Here is a 23,057-nt window from a genome sequence, read left to right as displayed (position 1 = left end):
GAGATGGTCTGTTTGACCCACCATAGCTTGAACTTGCATTTTCAGAGCTGTGAAAGCTTATATGATTCCCCTTGGCCTCACTGACAACCGATGTACAGAACGGGTTAGAGATTTGCCAGTCCCAGCTCAAAGCAAGCCCGCCAAGGGGGACCTCAAGCTCTCATCACCACCAGCTCTGCCTTCACATCATGTTTTTTTCTGTGCAGATTAAAGTTGGCTGCTTGTTTACTCATGCTCTGATTTCCTAACTCCTTGTGGTCATAGCTAGCTTTCTTCATAAGATCGGTTGATCTAAGCTCAAAGTTGGGAAAGATAAAAATACAACTAGACAAAAATCCATTAGGGACTGTGTGGGGACCAACAGTTTTTATTGGGTCTTGGAAGGAATTGAAGGAGCCCCCAAAATGAGCTGTTAGGTACTATGTATTGAGATAGTTCCACCATTTATGAGCTCTGCTGAGCATATTTTCTTCACCCCTCTGTGTATTATGTTTTGGTTTACTATTCCTGTGGATTTGGTATCCTCCACTTATATCTTCTCTCTATGTCATTGTCATTTACCAGAGGTATTATCAATTTTGAGAAATGCAGAAGATGGTGCCCACAAGCTCCTCTTCTTCTTCCCCTTAACACTTGGGATTTTGACATTCAAAGGCCTTTATTGTTTCTTCCTTAAATTCCTGTAAAAATCAGAAGGTTCTTACTTATTTATTATTTTTCTTTATTCATTGTCAATTCTAAGGGGACTATATTTTTAAAATGAAGAGTAGCCATCATTTATTGAATGCATATTGCTTGACCGACACTTCCCATCCCGTACCTTATCAATCTTAACAATAACCCTATTAAGAAGGTATTATTGGCCCCATTGTACACCACGAGGAAATGGAGGCTTAGAGACATTAAACTAAGTTCCCTTAGGGAGTAAGTGGCAGAGCAGAGATCAGATCCAGCTCTGACAGAATCCAAAATTTATAGCAAGCCCAAACTAGTGTGCAGACTGGATCCAGTCTAAAAGAAATGAAGGCACAGATAATGTTTTCTAATTTGAATGAAATGCTGGCCAACATTTGAAAATTAGGAGATTACTTTCAAAAGTCTGGATTCTAGCTTCTCTTTGAAGAAATTAGAAGATTGGGCACAGTGTGCTCATATTCCTGTAATGGTAGCAGCCAGCCAGCCCTATGGAGTGGCTTCTTCCCTTAGAGAAGGCGTGTACTCTCAGGTGGACAAAATCCTCTCCTTCCTATTGCGTGACACCTCGTGTAGCTCACCACCTCACCCACCTGGGTCACCTGCACACCTTTGATTTTGCAGTCCTCATTCTAGTCTCTGGAGATGGTCTGTCTTTGGGTTGGAGTCCTGGCTTTACCATTTGCTAAATCTGTGACCTTGGAAAAGTTGCTTAACTCCTTTAGTCCTCAGTTTTCTCATCTCTAAGATGGGGATAAGAACAGTACCTAGCTCTTGAGGTTGTTTTGAAAGTATGGTAATCCACATAAAGTGCTTAGCATGGTGTCTAGTACCTCATAAGCTTTCTATAATAGTTAGGTGTTATTATTGACCACGATTCCAATTAACCACTCTCCTCAGAAAGTGGGGTTCAGAAAAGTTTGAACAAGAAACCTTTCCCAGGGTCAGCCTAAATTGTGAACTAGGCCATGAGAACATTGGCCATGGAAGCATGATTATGTTGCAATAGGCAATAGAGTGTGTGGCTTTGACACGAGACTGACGTGGTTCAAGTTCATCCTCTGACATTTTGGGGATCTTGGACAAATTATTTAACCTCTTTCTGACACATGTTCCTCATTTGTAAAATGGGTATGAGAATAATACCTACTTCATAAGGTTGGGTGAGGATCAAGCGAGTTAATGCATGTAAAATGCTTCAGGACAGTGCTTGGTACATACCGTGCACTCAGTGGATGTTACCTACTATTGAAAACAATTAATCAGAGTGTGCCGTTTGCTTCTGGGGAGATGAAGATAGAATATTTTAAATTGGATTGTCATGAAAAATTTGGGAAATTTGGAGGCTAAGTTGTTTGCCTTCACGTCCCATCTCCTCAATTCCCTGCAGTTCGGTTTCCATTGCCTCCATCCTCCTAAAATTGCACATTTGAAGGCTAATCATCAAGTCACATCCAATGAACTCGACCTCATCTTCTAGAAGGGACAAGAGCTTTAGAGATCAGCTAGCCTAATACTGTCAGTTCTCCAAAGGGAAGCAGAGGCTGAGAGAAGCCCTGTGGCTTACCCATCGCTAACTTGTGACTGACCAAGAGCTATCAACTTCGTTGGTTGTAGATTTACTAGATGACAGTGGGAATATGTCTATTTTCATAGGTGGTGGGGCTTGGACTCCAACATGTAGCTAGTGTAAGAACTCTCCTCTCTCTTGCAAACTTGCTCTTTCTACCCCACAAACCTTGCTTAATGAGGCCTAGATCCAGTTAATATATTAAGAGGACGGCTCTGTCTTCCCCAGTGGGACCTAGGCCCTGTGACCCTCCATAGCTTGAAGACCTTGTTTCCTGATGGGTAATGTTTTCCCTTCCCTGTGACTTGCCTCTCTGGGCCACGGTCTGATTTGCCTGCTGGCTCATTTGTTTCCTTGGGCTGCCTGCCTTGTTTGGCGGTTTTTAGTGAGCGTTCTGATCGATGCCAGGAGGTGAGGGGAAGGGCTCCGAATGGGCTCAGTCATTGGACAAGCAGACTTGGTGATGGATGAGACTTCTCCCCAGTGAGTTTTGGGTCAGGACAAGTCCAACTGATAAGTTTTTCCAGAACTGAGTAAGCCAGAAACAGTGTCAGCTGCATCTTACCCCTTTTGTGGGTTTTGTATTGATTTTAAAGGAAATTCTCAGCAGCAGTTCCACATCTTACTAGAAATATAGCTACATCCATGATAAACTTAGATATATGCCATGTGAATTGTTTTAGAAATAACATTGGATGAGGGGTGAGAGGAAGGAAGAGAGGGTCTTTGAAAAAAATCCCTTTCAAAATATTTTCTTTCTTCTAAGTATTGAAAAGGCCCACCGTAACCCTTTCTTCTTCCAAATGATCTCATAGCTATTTATTGAAAGGAAATACCAAATGTTTATTTATTTTTTTAAAAGGAGCTTCTTCGGTCCTGATGATTCATGTCGATATAATTTTCCTCATGACTGCAGAGGCTCGTAGACAAAGCTATGCCCCAACCGAAGTGCTGGTGTCCGAACAATTCCTGTCCTGGAGGAGGGTGTGCAGCCTTCTTTATTCCCCCTTCACAGACGTCCTTGAGCCCTTGAGACGGATGTGAGCGAGTGTTTTAGTCTTCATGCAAAACAACCATCTAAACATAACAGATGACATCAGCTCGGGCTTTTCAATTCCTGGATGGCAGCAGCGTGTTAATCCAGCCTTCATCCTGGATTTCATAAACTAAAACAAGAGAGCCTGGCAGGAGGACAGCGCTGCTGCTGGGTTGAGGAAATTGATGACGGGGAAGCATGCGGGCAACCCAGTGTATAAAACTCATAAACGTGTAGGCAGAGGCTCAGCTACCACTTTGGACGGCTTCTTCCCGCCAGCAGAGACCCCGCCGTGGGAAGCGGAGCCCGAGCCGCCGCGGGAAACATGAAGAGCCTCCTGCTGTTGGCCACGCTCCTGGTCCCCGCGCACCTGGCGGCGGCCTGGAGCACCAAGTACGCGGTCGATTGCCCGGAGCGCTGTGACACTAACGAGTGCAAAAGCAGCCTGCGCTGTAAGAGGACGGTGCTGGACGACTGCGGCTGCTGCCGGGTGTGCGCCGCCGGGCCGGGAGAAACTTGCTACCGCACGGTCTCAGGCATGGATGGCGTGAAGTGTGGCCCCGGGCTGAGGTGTCAGTTTTACAGTGAGGAGGATGATTTTGGTGACGAGTTTGGTATCTGCAAAGGTAAAGAGTGACCCCTTTCTTCTCCCCGCCCAGGGCACACTGAGGGCTTTTAGCCAGCGTGAGAGATGAGGAGCCTTTGCTCAAAATGCAAAGAGGGAAAATGCAGGTGGGTTAGGGACCAGGTCCCACACTGATGCTGTCATAGACACAGAGAGAAAGATAACTCTGCAGATTGCAACTGAACCCAGTGTGCAAGAAAACCCAGAAAGAAATACAGCATTTCACTCATTATGCCTAGGGGATTTTTTTTTTTTTTTTTTTTCAAGTTCCGATTGAAGACTGTGTTACCGCCTTTTCTGGAAAACTTCAGGAACTTGACAGGTAATCTGTTATGGATGCTTTAGGTGTCCTCTCTTCTGCAGTCAGTGATTACAGAAGTCTGCACTGGATAACCTCTTGGAGTGGTGGCTAGCCCGGCGGTTTAGTGATTCTTTGATCTTAAAAGGGTCCACGGGATGGAGGGCACCTCTCAAGATCAAATATTTCTGATGAACACGAATGCACTTTGTGAAATAGGGCAGCTTAAGTCATCTAGCAAAATGACTCACATTCTTGGAGGAAGATACCCTGAAGTATAAAACAAACCTCATTCCACTCTATAAAAGGTTTTGGTCATCTAGAAAAATGAGTGTAAGACCAGGAAAAATAACACCTAAAGAAAAATTAAAATTGGAAATCTGTAAAGAAAGAGGTTAGCACTCTTATAGACTTAAAGAAAAACTTTATTAGGTTGAAATTATAGCTAAACAATGTAGTTAAACATTTGTAGGATTTATTTCAAACTTAGTGACTGTAGTTTACAATGTTTAACATGTTTAGAAATGAAAGAATGGTGATTTTAAAATACTCTGTGTATGGATACCTCATGATCTCATGTTAAGAACTATTATTAAGATTCAACACATATGTTATAGCGCCATTCATCAGTTTTACAGTACAAAGAAGCTTTTATTTTTATTTTTTATACATCTTTATTGGAGTATAATTACTTTACAGTGTTGTGTCAGTTTCTGCTGTACAACAAAGTGAATCAGCTATAAAGAAGCTTTTAAAATTAAAGGGACTGAGAAGTTTCTAAATATTCTTATTTTATGTGTTTAATACAACTGTAAGCTTTTACGAATGATAATCATCCAGTATTGAGCTAATCCCATTAATTCTTTTAGAAAAATATTTTATAAATCAATTACCGTTTAGGCCACAAAACATACTAAAGGTTAGGAAATAAATGCTTGAACTTTTAGGAGAATTTTATTTTTTGCTTAGCTTATTTTTGTTTATAACCAATAAAAAGTAGAATGGTGAGGAAACATTTTCTCTGGTGGACATTCATATACATTTCTTTCAGCTGAGCAGGATCTGTATTTTCTGTAAATTATAGGGCTTATCAGCCAAGAAAAAAGTACTTCACATAGGGAAGTTAGGGAGGAAGTGGTTAACACAATCATACTAATGATATAACAAGTATATGCCGTGGATTGCTTTTTCTCTTGGCATAAAAATTGACTCTGTATGTGTGATTGTAAATGTCCAATTACATATGGGTAAAGAAACAAGCTGTAAGGCATCTGGAGTCTTTAGCACTCCAATATTCACTGAATGATTGAGGTAGCTGTTAATAAGATATTTTTTAAAGCTGTTTAGGATAGCTCTTAGACATCCTTCAGATTGAAAGTGAGTCTGGTTTCAAACATTTACTCTCTGCTGGAACTAGTGAGGCTGTGTGAACCTCAGCAGTTAGATACATTATATTTTGCTATAGGCAAACTCTCTACTTTAGCTTTTTTTTTAAAAGAACACCCCTATGAAAACTGTATACTTTAGCTGCATATCTGGATGTTTTTTAAATATTCAGATGTTTGGCGTCGTGTTACCCAGATAACAATATTTATTGAACACCTACTATCTGCCCAGCATTATTCAGTACATTGAGGGATACAATAGAAGCATAACTGAGAATTTGGCTAAAGTTTTAGTTTTCAATATCACTGGAGACACAGTCAGATCCCAAGGCTGTGTGCTTTTCTGCCAGGGACTTTTTTTCAGGATCCCTTTTAAGAACTATTCTTCCCAACAGAGAGGCCAATGTTTAAAACCAGGTGCTTCTCTAATCTGAAGGATGCAGAGTACAGCAGTCCTAAATCTCTTTAAAAAATATATTTCATTAATATCTATCTTGATCATTCTGTGGAATATTAGATTGCTAAAGACTTAGATGCCTCACAACTTGTTTCTTCACCCATGTGTGATTGTACATTTACAAGGATATTCTTATGCCATGAGCATAAATATTCTGCTTGGCTGTTCAAGGCTGGCTAGTCTATTGAGATGCTATTTACATCATAAAACCCATGCATTTTTACTCAATGAGTTTGTTCTCTTTTTCTCAATGCTTTAGTTTAAGTATGAAAACATCGAAGCTCTAAAAGCTTCCAGATTTGGTTAGGTATACGGATACATTCTCAGCTTTCTTGTCATTTAGCATATTGGATCTTAGCTCTGCAGAGGGTTTTATTAGTGAATCCTCTTGACATCTGGAGGAGTTAGGTACATTTGTACCGCCATTTTGATAGATAAGGAAGTTGATAAGAGTTGGAGCAGACTGAGGTTTAGCCACTTCGTGAAGAGCTAGGATGATCGCCCTCTTAGCGCCTGGTTAGTTTAAGCCCTTTCCTGTACCTTTACAACAGTAGATTGTCTGTGATTACAGGGGATTCAAATACAGCATCATATCTCTTAAACTCTGTGAGGGACTGATGCACATGTCTGTTCAATCGCCCACCTTCACTGAGCTGTCACAGAGGTAGCCCATGAGACCTTGCCTTTTGGTATCTAAGCAGAAAGTAGACAGAATTAAGACTGGTTCAAGGATATTGGTTACGTGTATCTGTCTTCAGTTAAACTTCACAGCAAGACACTACCAGTGAGACATCCATTATCTGGTCGTAGTGTGTGATTTCACAATTGTGACTTAAAGTTTCAATTTTCAAAGCCTGGGATTTTTGGAGAATTGGGTTTTATCTGATAGTCAATATTCATGAGGTTTGTTCAATTCCTGAGGCTGTGCACACGGGCTGTGAGGATGGACGCTTATGTACAACAAGCAGCTCCCTCTCTCAACCTTCCCTTTATCCTTAGACTGCCCATATGGCACCTTCGGGATGGAATGCAAACAGACCTGCAGCTGTCAGTCGGGCATATGTGACAGGGTGACCGGCAAATGTCTGAAGTTTCCCTTTTTCCAATATTCAGTAGCCAAGGCTGCCAACCAGAGATTTGTTTCTCACACAGGTAAGAATTGATTTCTGTATAAACATTGAAACATAGCCTCATTTTCAGTTTGAATAAGAAAAAATATGGATGAGTAGAATAAGACGTTGGTTTAAATGATTTCATTTCTCTTGTTTTACTTAAGGGAAAGGCGGGAGGGTGTTGAAATTTGTTGCTTTTTTTTTTCAAAGAAACCTCATTAATAATTTTGAAGATTATATAATTTTTGTAAAGTTTACCCAGTTTATATGGAGGATAAATATGATTGATTACAGAAAAAACCTGTAATAAATAATAACCAAGATATACAAAGTTGTTTAAATTCTTCAGTGATCTGTTTTACATACGTACTAGACAAAGTTGCTTCTCTCCCAAATTCACATAGAAAGAGTACTCTGAGGAATTTATTGGATAAGGCTTAAGAGCCAACACAGAAAATATAAAACATTTCTTTTTTTTTAAACCAAATGGAAGTGTTTAAATGGAATAATTCCAAGCATGCCTTTTTGTGGATTTTGGAGAGAATAAGAGATAGTACCTGTGATTAAAATTTGGGAATCATCTCTAAACCTCTGAATGATAGTGTGTAATATTCACATACTGCTTGTTAGTGCTTATGTATTTCTTACACAGGTTGTTAGAATGTGAGAAATACAGCCTATAAGACTATGCTATTAACCTATTTGGTTATCTTGTTGAATAAATTGTTAGTACAGTAAAGCTTTATTAAATTGGAAGTAGCTCATTTAAAACAACATGTAGCCAGAGTAACCGCTAGTATCAACAAACTGTATACTTTCCCCCCTCAGATACAAATAGTTGACAGTCCAAATCTATTTCAGTTTTTGTTTCTGGTTCTTTGCACTTCAAATTAAATAAGATTTGAAATATTGACAAATGTGCTTATTTCCCAGCTTTACCTCCTTCTTACATGTGAGTTCAGTTAAGTACATCAAGATAAAGGGGAAATACTGTGTTTTTCAGTGAATTATTATTTTTAAGTGTGGCTATGCCCTTAAATATTAATTTAAATTGAAAACCTGTTTTTAACCTATTAGGTGAATATCTATGTGAATACTTGATCCGGATATTGAGATCAGTATTAACATTATAAATACTTATGACTTGTCCCTATAGTTCTTGAAAAGCAAAATGGAAGAAAATTGAATTTTAAGGTTAGAAAAATTTTTTTGTTGAGGTGAAATTCACCTAACATAAAATTAACCTTTTTAAAGTGAACAATTCAGTGGCATTTGGTACATTCAGTGTTGGGAAGCCACCACCTCTATCTAGTTCCAGAACACTTTTCTCAGCTCCAAATAAAGCCAGTACCCATCAAGCAGTTACTCCCACTCTACAACCCCTAGCAACCACCAGTCTCCTTTCTGAAATGAGGAATTGTTTGAATGGTTTGATTGTCTTTAGTACAGGGAAACCTATTACCTCAGCACAGCTAGCTGCCTCAAACACTTGTAGCTTCTTTTGTCTTATTTTGCTTTCTTAAAACCGTAGGCTACAAAGAACATTGAAGGAGCAACTTTAGAATCCCTCTTCACTCGTTTAAGATTGCACCTGAATCTTTCCCACCAAGAGAGAATTAAATCCCTGGTGAATCTTTGTTGCTGTTTGGGATGAAGGTCTGGGGGGCTCTCGAGCTCCGCTGGAATATTCCTCAGTGATGGAACTCTGTTGTCTCACCTCCATCCTTCCTGCTGCACACACAGGAGCACATCCTCTGCTCTGGACCCTTGTGCAGTCTCTTTCCCTCGGGCCTGTCACCCTCTCTCGTTTGCTTGCAGATTCTGCAAAAATCTTGACCACTGTATAGATGCCTTGGAAACAGATACACTTGACCCTTGAACAACATGGATTTGAACTGTGTGGATCCACGTATATGCACATTTTTTCCCCAATAAACACAGTACCTGTATTTTCATGTTACAGATCTTTAGATTAACTAAGTGTGGGGAACAGTTTGTTTTCGATTAGAGATCACAATCCGTGGAGTCAAAGAACTAGGGTTTGAGTCCTGATTCTATTCAAACCGTTTCAGCTTCCCGCCCTTGGGTGAGTCATTTACCAATTCCTTTGTTTGGGGGCAGGTATAACAGTAGGTGGGTTTTCTACTGCATGGGGGTTGGCATCCCTAACACCAGCGTTGTTCAAGGTCAACTGTATTTTGCTGGATGAAAGTTACATTAAGGGTTACACAAAAAAGTATTTCTGTACCCAGATTAGGTATCAAGATTCTTATTAGAGGGGCTTCCCTGGTGGCGCAGTGGTTGAGAGTCCGCCTGCCGATGCAGGGGACAGGGGTTCGTGTCCCGGTCCGGGAAGATCCCACATGCCGCGGAGTGGCTGGGCCCGTGAGCCAGGGCCGCTGAGCCTGTGCGTCCGGAGCCTGTGCTCCGCAACGGGAGACGCCACAACAGTGAGAGGCCCGCCTACCGAAAAAAAAAAAAAAAGGTTCTTATTAGAAATTTATGGAAAAAGCATTTTCTGACCTAAGGTGTTGCCTTTCCTGCGCTAAAGGAGCAACTAAGGATGACTATTAGTATAACCTCGGTAAACCTTAGTGAGGTTGAGGATGGAGCACGGAATGTCCTAAAGACCTCGTGGGAAGGCTGCCCGGGAGCCCTTCCGTTCAGTTTTGCATTGTCCACGTGGGATTTCCTGGGCTTCAAGTGCTACTGTTTACAGGAGGGGGCTTGGGGCCTCTGTCCTGTCTTGGGCTTCATATCACCTCTGCAAAGCGTTTGTAAATGACGCCAAGGTTCCTCAGCACAGGGACCTCGGAGGTGCCTTTCATACCTTGATTGCATGAGGTTGTCTTCTCTAACTTTCTATCTGTTGGTCACAACATTCTTGGCAAGTGGACTTCCTGGTTTCCCTTCTTCATTTGTTGTTGTTGTTGTTTAGTAGTGAGCTCTCCACCTTTCCAAGACTGGGAATTCACAAGCAGCTTTTTTGGGGGGTGCGGGGTAGTGGTAAGATTATTGAGTTTCGTGAATTTACACACATTCATTTAACTGCTGGGCCGTGCTAATCTTCATATAGCAGAATGTGCACTGCTGAAGCAAACACACCTCATTTTTCTTAGAAGCAGAAAATTTCATTTAAAAAATTCTAAATATTACAAACTTTTATATAGAGCAAGAACTATCTTTATAAAAGTTCTGCCCTTTGGTCTGCCTTTTGCATTCTGGAGCCACATCGATAAGCTAATTCCTCTTCCATATCAGATAGTATAAGAATCTTACTTAGAGATCTATACTTACAGCATTTGCTCATTCTGAAAGTATTTAAGTGCCTACTATGTTCCAGGCACTGTTGCAACAGTGAACCAAACAAAGTCCCTGCCTTCATGGAGCTGATACTCTAGTGGTGGAGTGAGACAATACAGGGAAAAAAAAGACAAATGCATATATAGAATAATGTCAGGTGATAATAGGAGAATGAAGAGAAATAATTCAAGGAGGTGCTAATTCATAGAGAGCAGGTGAACACAGCATAGACTCTTGGAATCTATTAAAGATTTCATTGTAAATCCATTGTAATACAAAAATAAGACAAAACTGTACTTGACCTTGAAGTTATAAACACTTGGGCATGATTTGTATTCCTTCTAATTTCAGAGCACGACATGGCGTCTGGAGATGGCAACGCTGTGAGAGAAGAACTCGTGAAGGAGAATGCTGCCCGGTCTCCTGTAATGAAGTGGTTAAATCCACGCTGATCCTGGGTGGGATTTCCAAGAGGACTCTATTTTAATGGTCATTCAACACACAGCCAACACTTTAGGAATTGTCTGTATTATAGCATATGGACATGTAACTTTTGGAGACTAAGTGTGATTCCGGGTGGGTCCAGAAAAAAAAAAGTAGGCTACTAACAATCCATAAAATGCATATGACTGGAGACTTTTAGATATTTGTTAAATATTTGAATGCATATAGATTTGTTTAATACGTGTTTATAGTAGTAGTGAAGAACTAAAAATGCAACTTAGATAATCTTAACCTGGAGGGAGATCAGCCAAAGAGAAAGCTAGCCAAACCTGAAGACCACAGCGAGACCACGGTTCTTGACTCGATGTACATTAATGTTGGGATATGGGCCGGAGGAAGAGTTAGGAGCAAGAGAAGGTGACGTTGGGAATGGGAGAGTATGACATTTAGACATTCCTTGCGGTAGCCTCAGTAGAATTTAATTGTGCTTTTTTTTCACCTTGGGAAAAGTGAAAACAAAACAGTCCCTGAAGGAAGTGGGATGTTTAAGCTTCCGGGAGTTTGAGTAGTAGCCCTGAATTGAAGCAGGTTTCAAAGGGCTGCTAATGTAGTTCCCAGGTTGCTGCATCTGAAGGATGGTTCTGGGGCACAGGGCAAACACACACTTCCATAAATGGTTTTAAAGAATGCCACCTCAGATTGAGAGAGCAAGGAAGTATTTTGCCCACTTGGGGGAAGTGTGAAGGTAAATATTTATATATTTTTGTAAACAGTTGTTAGTACAAGTCATCCTCCATATCCATATTTATCACCCTCTTGAGAAAATAAACATAATATTGTGGTTTAAAATGGTTAGAATAAAGGTATAACTCTATAAGGTTTTCAAACACCCAAGGCATGGTAAATTTATTATTAATAATTATAGTAATATTAACAGTAATAAGTATATGAGAAACCTAGAAAAATTTAGTCACTATGGATTTATAAAATGTCCAAAACATGAGCAACAGAGGGAATTTATTTAAAACCAAGTGCAGTGACATAGATGAGTTTTAAATTCAAAGTAGAAAAAGCTTTTTAGGAGGTTTGGAAGAGAGTCAACTTCAGCAGGAAACATCAACTTTAAAATATCGTTCATATTAATGTATTTTTTTCTTTAAACTTGGTTGATAAGTGGAATTATGAGTACACTTGGAAGGATCTTAGCACAAACAGGACTGTTGTACTAGATTTTGTTAGGAAATATTTGCAGAAATATTTTATTTGGAGTGAAGAATTATTTAAGAATTATTTCACTATTTACCTGTATTTTATTCTCAAAGTTTGCCAACAGAGTTGTGAATGTGTGTGTGGCAGGGTCTTTGAATGTAAGCTGAATAGGCTGTTAGGATTTGTTTTAAAAGGACAAGTTTATTATTGATCAATAAAACAAACAAGACAGCCTCTCCGAGTCCATTCATGACTTCGTTAATCATTAAAATATTTAAATGATTCATTCAATGAATAAGAACTCTGAAATACATATCAAAGGACAGGCTTCTCATGTAAATTTGCTGCTACAGATAAGCCTCTTCTGTCAAAATGTGAGACCAGAATATGTATTTCTGCCTCACATTTTTGGTCAACGGATGCCTTAGAGCTTCCTGAAAAGTTGGTCCTTATACATTAACCCATTCCAAAGAGGCAAAACAAAAACCAAAAACCAAAAAAACTTCTATTGGTGTTTGAAAGTCGTCACAAACCTTTCAGTTAGGCAAAGACAAACCTTTCAGTGCCCATAAAAGAGTAGTAAAAAAAAAAAAAAAAAAAAAGAGAGAGAGTAGTAACATACAACTTTGAAGCTTGAGAGTATCATATTCAAGAATAGTATTAAACCCAACATTGTAAATCAACTATACTTCAATAAAATTAAAAATAATAGTATATATTCACTCAGGCTTATATGCAAATTATGGAAACATTTTAAGTGAATCAATACAATATGGAAAAAATTATGTTTGTATTAGGAAAAACATCCAGTTCTCATGAATTAATTCTTTTTTTTAAGAGAGGAGAAACTGGATGAGCATGAGATAATGTTACATTAATACAAGATATAAATATTATTATTAAATGAAACAGAAAGCACTGAAAATCTTTACTTTCGCTAGTGTGCAATGAAGTTTCAGAATACACTCTCGGGGGTGGGGTTACTTAATGATCTGCCATTTGACCTGAAGCCCAGGACACAGTTCAGTTGCCCCTTTGGGGTAATGTAGATGGTGGAACGTGAGCTAGACTAGGGCGGGGCTTGTCTCTGCTCCTGACCATGCAGCAACCACCTGTGTGACCATGGACAATAAAGTCAAACAAAGGTGACCTCATGCACTCTCAGTTACAGGCATGTTTTCTAGCTTCCCAGCTTCATGTTACTGGGGGCTTTTTGTTTTCTTCATTCCAAACACTAGTACCTGTCTATCCTGAATTGCTCTGTCATCTTCTGACTCTATTCTTCATAGCAGTGGTCTCCAAAATCTTTGGATTCTGCATGCTTTTTGATTGCAATTTTTTTGAGCATGCAATTTAAAACTATATACATAGTATGGTATTTGTACATTATACTCATTGTAAAACATACGCTCAAACTAGAAATTTTTAAAAGGATAAGAAATAAATAGAAATAGAAGTTCTGAGATTTTCTTCCTACATCCCAAGGGGCCATCCTGGGAAACACCTGAGAAGCAAAAGAAAATGCCATAGGTCAGTGGTCCGAAATGAGGCCCAATCTCATTTGATATTAAAGAGAAACCAAGCTGGCATGTATTCCATACAATAAATATTTCTGGAATGAATGGATGGATGGATGAGTGGATGAAGCTGGTGACAGGTCTTCTGTCTCCAGCAGAGCTGCAGCTACTGAGGGAGTAGATGGCCTCTCATTTCCTTTCATCCGCCAGCTCCTCTCTTTCCTTAATGGCTAACTTATTGTGCCTATTGGGATTGAAAAAACCAGGGGCATATGTTAGAGTCAATGAATATGACAAGTAGGGATGCCCAGAGCAACAGAGACAGGGAGTGCATCTCCCGCAGGCATTGCAGACATCACCGAGGTAGCAAAAATATCAAGTAATTTCCTTGGTGGCCAGACTGGGTGGTCATTTTCTGTGAGAGGCAATCTGGGAAGACTGTTGTTTCCATCCTACACTTTATTCCTTCCCTTTACCCTGAGCTCCCTAGGAGAAAAGAATCCATAGATTTAATTCAACATCACACAGATATTTAGAGGGTGAATTGATTATTTCTGATTACCCATCAGTTAACGTTAGTCATTAAGCTAAGGCTTATCTTTAAAAGGGTATGTATTATAGAGCAGCGGTTCTCAAATTTTAATGTGCATCAGAATCCTTGATAAAACACAAATTACTGATTCCGTATGTCTGAGGTGAGGCTCAAGGATTTTCCATTTTAACAAGTTTCCAGGTAATGCAGGTGCTGCTGGTCCAGGGACCGCACTTTGAGAATCACTGATATAGGGAAATCTAGATTTGCCTAGAAGGGAGATAAACTAAGGGGTATCAAAAGCAATCATTGTTGGCCTTATGAAAGAATGCACTGCAATATTGCTTAGCCACTTGGTTCATTTAATTTTTTGTTTGAAGATACTTAACTATTTAAGTAGCTGAGAAGATTGAAATGTCAGAAATATTAAGCTAAACTGTGGAGACTTGTGAGGTACAAGTAGAAGATTATAGGAGGAGGATAGAGGTGGGAGAACCAAAGACTTAGGAAATAATCAAGGAGCCTGTGGCCTCAAGAAGAGTGACGAGTGGTGCCATGCGTCATGGAGTGATCAGGCAGACCTGAAGAGTCCCTGGTGGCCAGGGTCGAGCAGTGTCCAAGAAGAGGTCAGGGTGGAAGTGTGAATGAAGGGCATTGCATGCAGGTGAGCACTGTTCCAGAAGGTCATCTGGAAAGGACAGAACAGCAGTTAGTCTGCAACTGGAGAGGAGAAATCCTAGTTACTAGCAGAGTATTTCTTTCTTTCTCTCTCCCTCTCCCCCAAGATTAGAGAGACACCCTTCTAAGCTAACGGTTATCAGTCAGAAATGGAGATAAAGGCTTTCTGAAGCAATGGTATAGTTTGATGTGATTACATGAATCCAGTTTAGAAAATTCCACTTATATAGATTTTTGAGACATAACTTTTACAGAGTAGATATATTTATACACTTTTCAACCCCCTAGAAAATACAGCAGTGCATAGAAATCTGAGATCCTGGGGTTGAGAAGAGGAGCCTAAAGAATTAGTCTAAATCTTTTATTTTACAGATAAAAACACCCCTAGGTCCAAATAATTTCACTGATAAAATGTTACGCTTGGTGGTGAAAACTGTGCTACTTATCATTGTACCACTTTTAGCCATTGATTTTTAGAAATGAAAACATTAAAGTCTTCAGTTTACCTACCCCATATTTAAAAATATGCACACGCACACACACTCAAACACGCATACACATATATATGAAAGTTTAAAAAAGTATACACCCTTTCATGCAAAAATTGTACTTTTATAAGTTTATTCTAAGGAAATAATTTTTTAAAGTGTTCAAAAATGTTTTTACAACTAATTTTCTAGCTTTTACAACATTGAAAAATTATAAATGATGTGTAAAGGTCGTGGATAGGGTATTGGTTAAAGAAATGATAGTGGAGCCAAGAACGGACTCTGATTTAAACATTGAAAATGATGAGGTGCATAGAGTGATTGACGTGTTCACTGCAAAGCAGGGGGCAACAATGTATTTAGTGCTAGGATTTGGTCAGGCAGTGTGGCCGATGGTGGAGCACACAGGGAGGGTCTTCCTTGCTGAAACCACAATCAGGATGCAGACTCCTTTTAGATTTCCATGGCTCCCTCTCCCTAGCTGTTGTTCTTTTTATTTATTTCTTAAACATCTCTATTGGAGTATAATTGCTTTACAATGTTGTGTTAGTTGCTGTTGTATAACAAAGTGAACCAGCCATATGTATACATATATCCTCATATCTCCTCCCTCTTGTGTCTCCTTGCTACCCTCCCTATCCCACCCCTCTAGGTGGACACAAAGCACCGAGCTGATCTCCCTGTGCTATGCGGCTCCTTCCCACTAGCTATCTATTTTATATTTGGTAGTGTATATATGTCCATGCCACTCTCTCACTTCGTCCCAGCTTACCCTTCCCCCTCCCCATGTCCTCAAGTCCATTCCCCAGCTGTTTTTTTATTTTTTTAACATCTTTATTGGAGTATAACTGTTTTACAATAGTGTGTTAGTTTCTGCTTTATAACAAAGTGAATCAGTTATACATATACACATGTTCTCATATCTCTTCCCTCTTGCGTCTCCCTCCCTCCCACCCTCCCTATCCCACCCCTCTAGGTGGTCACAAAGCACTGAGCTGAACTCCCTGTGCTATGCGGCTGCTTCCCCCTAGCTATCTATTTTACATTTGGTAGTGTATATATGTCCATGCCACTCTCTCACTTCGTCACAGCTTACCCTTCTCCCTCCCCATATCCTCAAGTCCATGCTCTAGTAGGTCTGTGTTTTATTCCCATCCTACCCCTAGTCTCTTCATGACATTTTTTTTCCTTAGATTCCATATGTATGTGTTAGCATACGGTATTTGTTTTCTCCTTCTGACTTACTTCACTCTTTATGACAGACTCCAGGTCTATCCACCTCATTACAAATAACTCAGTTTCATTTCTTTTAATGGCTGAGTAATATTCCATTGTATATATGTGCCACATCTTCTTTATCCATTCATCTGTTGATGGACACTTAGGTTGCTTCCATGTCCTGGCTATTATTGTAAATAGAGCTGCAATGAACATTGTGGTACATGACTCTTTTTTTTTTTTTTTTTGGTATGCGGGCCTCACTGTCGTGGCCTCTCCCGTTGCAGAGCACAGGCTCCGGACGCGCAGGCTCAGCGGCCGTGGCTCACGGGCCCAGCCGCTCCGCGGCATGTGGGATCTTCCCGGACCGGGGCACGAACCCGTATCCCCTGCATCGGCAGGCGGACTCTCAACCACTGCGCCACCAGGGAAGTCCATACATGACTCTTTTTGAATTACGGTTTTCTCAGGGTATATGCCCAGTAGTGGGATTGCTGGGTCGTATGGTAGTTCTATTTGTAGTTTTTGAAGGAACCTCCATACTGTTCTCCATAGTGGCTGTATCAATTTACATTCCCACCAGCAGTGCAAGAGTGTTCCCTTTTCTCCAGCATTTATTGTTTCTAGAGTTTTTGATGATGGGCATTTTATAATTGAGAAAAAGAAAAAATTTCTTTTCATTTTTGAAAATTTAAATTGTAGCAAATTTAAACAAGTGAAAACAAATTAGTGGTTTATTACATGCATGGTGAACTAAGAACATCATTCTATATTTCAGCTGTTTTAGATGTACTTCGTTGTCCTGACACTTTGTTAAATATAGAGATAGGGTTTCAAAGCAAGTAAATGTAGAGAATTGTAGTATTCTTGCAAATACTGGAAAGGCTACAACACACATTAGCATACATTGCACCTCTCTTGTGGAACAAATCTTGGTCCAACAGAAGCAAAGCCAGTGAATACTTAGAAAGTGTAGATAAAGGTCTCTGGATTATAAGTACACATTTTAAATTACAATATACCTTCTGCACCTATGCACAGAAATGTTATCTGCTTAAGCGTGTGGTGAGGCCACCAGGGGTTTTAAAGTATTTCCTGACACCTGTGAAGTTGGTAAATATTTCCTGTTTTTGTTGTGTCTAGAGAAAACAGGAATTAACAACTTGGAAGTGATTATTAAACAAACATTGTGAATGACTTCTACATAGGCAGTTCCCAGTATGAGATTTCATTTTCTTAAAATCTATCATAACATATTTCTCTTAAGGGAAAAAGTAATTGTCATAATAATCTGACAACTGACTGAATGGTGGAAGATAAACCTTATACCCAGGAGGAATGGCACCTATATTAGTGGCGGGATGTGTACTATGCACTTTCAGAATTTAAATAGAAATCCAATTTATAAGTCTTCAAAAGTAAGCAAAATTGAGAAAGTAAGCAATGACTATCCTTTCGATGGCTTTGTGCTAACTATACATAGTTAACCTTTTTGAAAAATATTTTTGATTATCTTAAGTACTATGGAAGGACCCTAGAGTTTTTGATCAGACGGAGCCACGATTAATTCACTGCAATACTCACTAGTTATTGACTTCAGGTGTGTTCTTTAACTGCGCTGTTCCTTAGTGTCCTCTGTGTAAAGTGTAGGTAATGGCTTATGTGCAAAGTTATAAGGACCTTTGCACACCTTCTATGTATGTCATTTTATCCTATCCCTGTGTCTGCATATTCTAAGCTTATGAAATAATGCAGATAATTTAAGTGTTATTATATAAGCCACCCTCATTTTTTTTTGGTATTTCAGATGTACTGTAAGTACAGCAAGACTGAAATATTTAAAATATTTCACATGTTCCGTTGAAGATGAATAAATAAAGAGACTGAAAAAAATCAACTGACTTCTTAACAAACTTGAAGATGTCTGTAAAAGGTAAATAGCAATGAATAAAATTCAAGTAATATCGTTTGAAACTCTCTCACAATTCTACAAAAGAAGTGACTATTTTTAAAGAACAAATAATAGTGTTCTATTTAAATCTCCAAACAATTATTAGTATGCTCCTGAAAAAAAAAAAAAAAAAAAAGATACAATGCTTCAGGAGAATGCAAGGGAGCCCTACAGATGTGGTACACTTCCCTGTGTATTATTTTTAGTTTTCTATTCCTGCCTTTTATTTTGGGACTTGGCCCGCTTCCTTTGTAGTTTCCCCTTAACTTGTTCATACCTTTCTTTCTTATATAATGCATTTTAAGCTGCATTATTTTTCACCTCTCAAAGGAAACTCAAGGAATGTTGACCAGTTCAGAAACCCCTGCTAGCCTTGGCAAGAACAGATTTCTTGGTTTGAAAACAATCTTGGACAACCAGGGTCATAGCTGACTTTCTAGTTATTTAATGAATCAGAGCTACGGAGGGATTGGAGACCAGAGCTTTGTAGATTTTGAACACCATTTCCATGAAATTATTTCATACCTTGCAGAAATTGGAGGAATCTGAAAATGGACTCTGTTTTCAATAGATTTATAGAAAAGCAAAATCCAGTTTAAAAAGTAAGGAGAAAGTCCAGGAAGTCTAGTTTCGGGCTAGTTCACCTTTTGTCTATGAGAAGTTAGGCAATGTGGTTGGAGCAGCATTCATCCCGCACAATGTCAACGGAAGCAGAGTGAGGAGGTGGAAAGTAATGGTCCCCGTCTTTAAAGAGCCCTATAGAGAAACTGTGGAGATGGGACAGACAAAACTGAAACACACAGGTGCACAATGGAATCCTGTGTGGTAGTTTATGGTTCTTGGGTGGCAAGCAAAACAAAACAAAACAGTGAAAAAACTGACTTTGGCCAACTTCAACGAAAGTGTCATTGGTAGGTTATGGGGTGTCTCATGAGATGGAAAAACAAAACACCTACTGATCAACCAATTTGGAGGATGCAGGGCAGCTTGGGAGGTGCAGGTGACAGGAGTGAATAGACATCCTTGCTGGAGCGCTGCTGCTGGGACAGAGAGCTACAGTGGTTTTGTTCCTATTCTAGTGCCGCTTCTTTTTGGAATTCCTTTTGGGGGTATTACCCTCAGGCTTTGCGGCCTGTTTTAATGAAGAGCTCAGTCGTGACAAACATTCTTCCTTTGTAGGAGGATTACATTTATGGATATAGTCAAAGCCATTCAAAGCCCAGTCTGGCCAATGAAGTGTTGATTAATTTGGGCAGAACTGTTTTGGTAAAAAAAACCCTCAGCTGTGTAAGATAACAGGATAAGATAACAAGTAGGGCTTCCCTGGTGGCGCAGTGGTTGAGAGTCCGCCTGCCGATGCAGGGGACGCGGGTTCGTGCCCCGGTCCGGGAAGATCCCACGTGCCGCGGAGCGGCTGGGCCCGTGAGCCATGGCCGCTGAGCCTGCGCGTCCGGAGCCTGTGCTCCGCAGCGGGAGAGGTCACGGCGGTGAGAGGCCCGCGTACCGCAAAAAATCCACAAAACATAACAAGTAGGAATAGGATTGGGGCAGGAAAGAGTGCCTTGGGGAATCAAGAAACTCACCCTGTGGTCTTAGGGTGTCAGGAAGTAGGGGCCCACCCTAGGTCATTTGTGTTATTGGCGCTCTTGGGAGAATTAGTGCGCCAAGTGTTTTTGAGAGTTGTGTTTCTCAAGTGTCTTTGTGGGTCTGTTGAAGCTTCTCAATGAACAGAGCAGAGACATGACCAGGTTCAGATGGGACCGGCATGGGTGCAAGGGCTGTGGTGTCAGTGGCGGGAAGCAGTCACCCTTTGACCCATCTCATAGTCTGACCATTAATTTCTTTCTTTTTTTTTCTTAAATGACTTTATTTGCTGTCAAAGACAAAAACATTATTACTCACAATTGCATTAAGGTTAAATTGTCTTTTTAAAAAATTCAGTTATTTAACATCAATGACTTTTTGTTCTTCATCTTGAAGTATATTTTTAAAAACCTCTTTCTTTCAATTCTACCTAAATAGCTACAACTTATGCTCAAACAGGAAAATCATATAATAAGCATACATATTGAAAGTGGGAATGAGAAAGTAAATGTGATAAAATGTTAACCTTTGAGGAATCCGGATGAAGGGTATATGGAAACTTTTTTTCTATTCTTGAAACTTTTCTGTAAATCTGAAATTAGGTCAAAGTAAAGGTTAAAAAAGTGATCACTGATATTTTGATCAGCCTTCCCATGTTGTTTCCTTTACTGTCTTTTCCTCATTGTCTTTACAACAATTAGGTCAACATAACACCTATTAAAAACCTTGAAAAGCTGCTACTCTTAGGAAATGTGCTCAGGATGGTGACCACCCCCTTGCTTCTGAGGCCCTGAAAAGCACTACTTGTCCATCTCTGAGTTTGCATGAGGGCCTTGACACCCAGAAGTAACAGGAAAAGCCAGGGCTGCATCATCGAGGGGCCAGAACACCTGCTTTTTGCAGGTGGAAGTGCAGCAGGGCTACGTCAAGACAGACTCTGACACCTGCAGTGAGTAGAGGCAATGACTGGTGGGAGGTGTCCACGCCTAAGGGAGATGATGTATCCGAGGCTGAGGAAGAGTTTCCCAGGGCAGATGCAAGATTCCTCTTAACCCTATGATCATTATCACTCATTGTAAAGTACCACATCTGGTCAACATTATCTTCTTTTGTTTGTGCAGTTATTTTTCAGGTGATAAAGGATTCACGGATCCAGCTATTCCACTTGGGTTTCTATCTGCAGAAAATGAAAACACTAACTTGAAAAACTATCTGCATCCCAAGTTCATTGCAGCATTATTTACAATAGCCAGGACATGGAAGCAACTTAAATGCCCATTAATGAATGAATGGATAAAGAAGTGTGGTATATATGCAATGGAATATTATTCAGTCATGAAAAAGAAACAAATCTTGCCATTTGTGACAACATGGGTTAACTGTGAGGGCATTATGTTATGTGAAATAAGCCAGACAGAGAAATACTGTATGAGCTCACTTACATGTGGGAATCTAAAAAATAACAAGAGAAGACCAAGCTCATAGACACAAAGAATGGATTGGCAGTTGCCAGAGGCAGAGGTGGGCGGGGGAGGAGGCAAAATGGGTGAAAGTGGTCAAAAGGGGGCTTCCCTGGTGGAGCAGTGGTTGAGAATCCGCCTGCCGATGCAGGGGACAGGGGTTCGTGCCCCGGTCCGGGAAGATCCCACATGCCGCGGAGCGGCTGGGCCCGTGAGCCATGGCCGCTGAGCCTGTGCGTCCGGAGCCTGTGCTCCGCAACGGGAGAGGCCACAGCAGTGAGAGGCCCACGTACCACAAAAAAAAAAAAAAAAAAAAAAAAAAAAAAAAAAAAAAAAAAAAAAAAAAAGTGGTCAAAAGGTACAAACTTCCTGTTATAAAATAATGGGGATTAACGTATAGCATTGTGACTATAGTTAATGTTATTATTTGTTTTTGAAAGTTGCTGAGAGAGTACAAGTTCTTATCACAAGAAAAAAATGTGTAACTATGTATGGTGATGGATATTCATTAGACTTGTGATCGTTTCTCAATGTATACAAATATTGAATCATTATGCTGTACACCTGAAACTAATATCATGTTATATGCCAATTATGCCTCAATTAAAAAAGAATTAAAGAACTATGGTTAGTTGTTCCTATTCAAGCAAGATTAATATTCCATTTTCAGAGAAACACTCGAATTGATGGGGAAATGATTATATTTCGTATTTCCATCTTCATAGGTTGGTGGCAGTCACTGAGACTGCTCTGGTTATGTCAGGGCTGTAATTCTGAAATTCAGGATCACTGTGAATTTTGACTGCTCGATGGATGGAAACTCAGATGGGAAAAACTGGGCCAGATGTTTTCACCTCTTCTAGTGTCTGTTTTCTTTCCTTTAAGTGCTGGCTCTGCTGCCCTCATTTAGTTTTCTATGTGTTTTGAAATAAGGAGAAAAGGTCTGAGAGGGAGTCAGTTTCCTGGGGAAGAATGCATGCGAGGGCACTGGGGTAAATCTTCTCAGACAGGTTGTTTACTCACTGACAAGGGAGCTGAACTGTGTGTGGCTTTGGGGGACATTTTATTTGTGTCTTTTGGAATGACACACCTTGGGGGTGTTAAAGTGAACTCTACTCATTATGTTGTGGGAACAGTTTTTTCCTTAATGACTCGAAAACATGGGCTTGTTATTCTGAAAAAGCAGAGTACATCCTCATTCCACACAAACAATGTGACATGGACCTGGAGCCCGGCCAAGGTTTTCTATGAATAGAACTTAGCAAAGAGAGTGTTAGAAACACTTTGGATTCGCAGGGCAATCCTGGATGCTTGATCCCAACAAAGGAGATGATCTACCTGCTCTTCAAAGGTAGAAATTAAGAGGATTCCCTCTTGTCCTTCCACACAGCACTGGACCAGGGCTTCCTGGTGAGCATAGTAAGCTGAGATAATGTTGGCACCTGCCACCTGAGAGACATTTGCTTTCGAATTGCTCTTCCAGAAGTAACATGGATT

General features: G+C 40.1%; 1 protein-coding gene across 1 annotated transcript; it reads left to right on the top strand.

Moving 5' to 3' along the window:
• The first annotated feature begins 3,192 nt into the window (after positions 1-3,192).
• Positions 3,193-12,366, top strand: ESM1 (endothelial cell specific molecule 1). The gene is made up of 3 exons (XM_059061863.2): positions 3,193-3,925; positions 7,064-7,216; positions 10,831-12,366. Exons 1-3 carry the CDS (start codon positions 3,625-3,627, stop codon positions 10,929-10,931), a joined length of 555 nt encoding a protein of 184 aa, XP_058917846.1. The 5' UTR covers positions 3,193-3,624; the 3' UTR covers positions 10,932-12,366.
• Positions 12,367-23,057: the final 10,691 nt, after the last annotated feature.

This window comes from Kogia breviceps, chromosome 4 (genome assembly GCF_026419965.1).
Source record: "Kogia breviceps isolate mKogBre1 chromosome 4, mKogBre1 haplotype 1, whole genome shotgun sequence".
In the NCBI taxonomy this organism is placed as follows: domain Eukaryota; kingdom Metazoa; phylum Chordata; class Mammalia; order Artiodactyla; family Physeteridae; genus Kogia; species Kogia breviceps.
The sequence above is the reverse complement of the archived record's forward strand: the minus strand, read 5'-3'. Positions and strand labels throughout refer to the sequence as shown.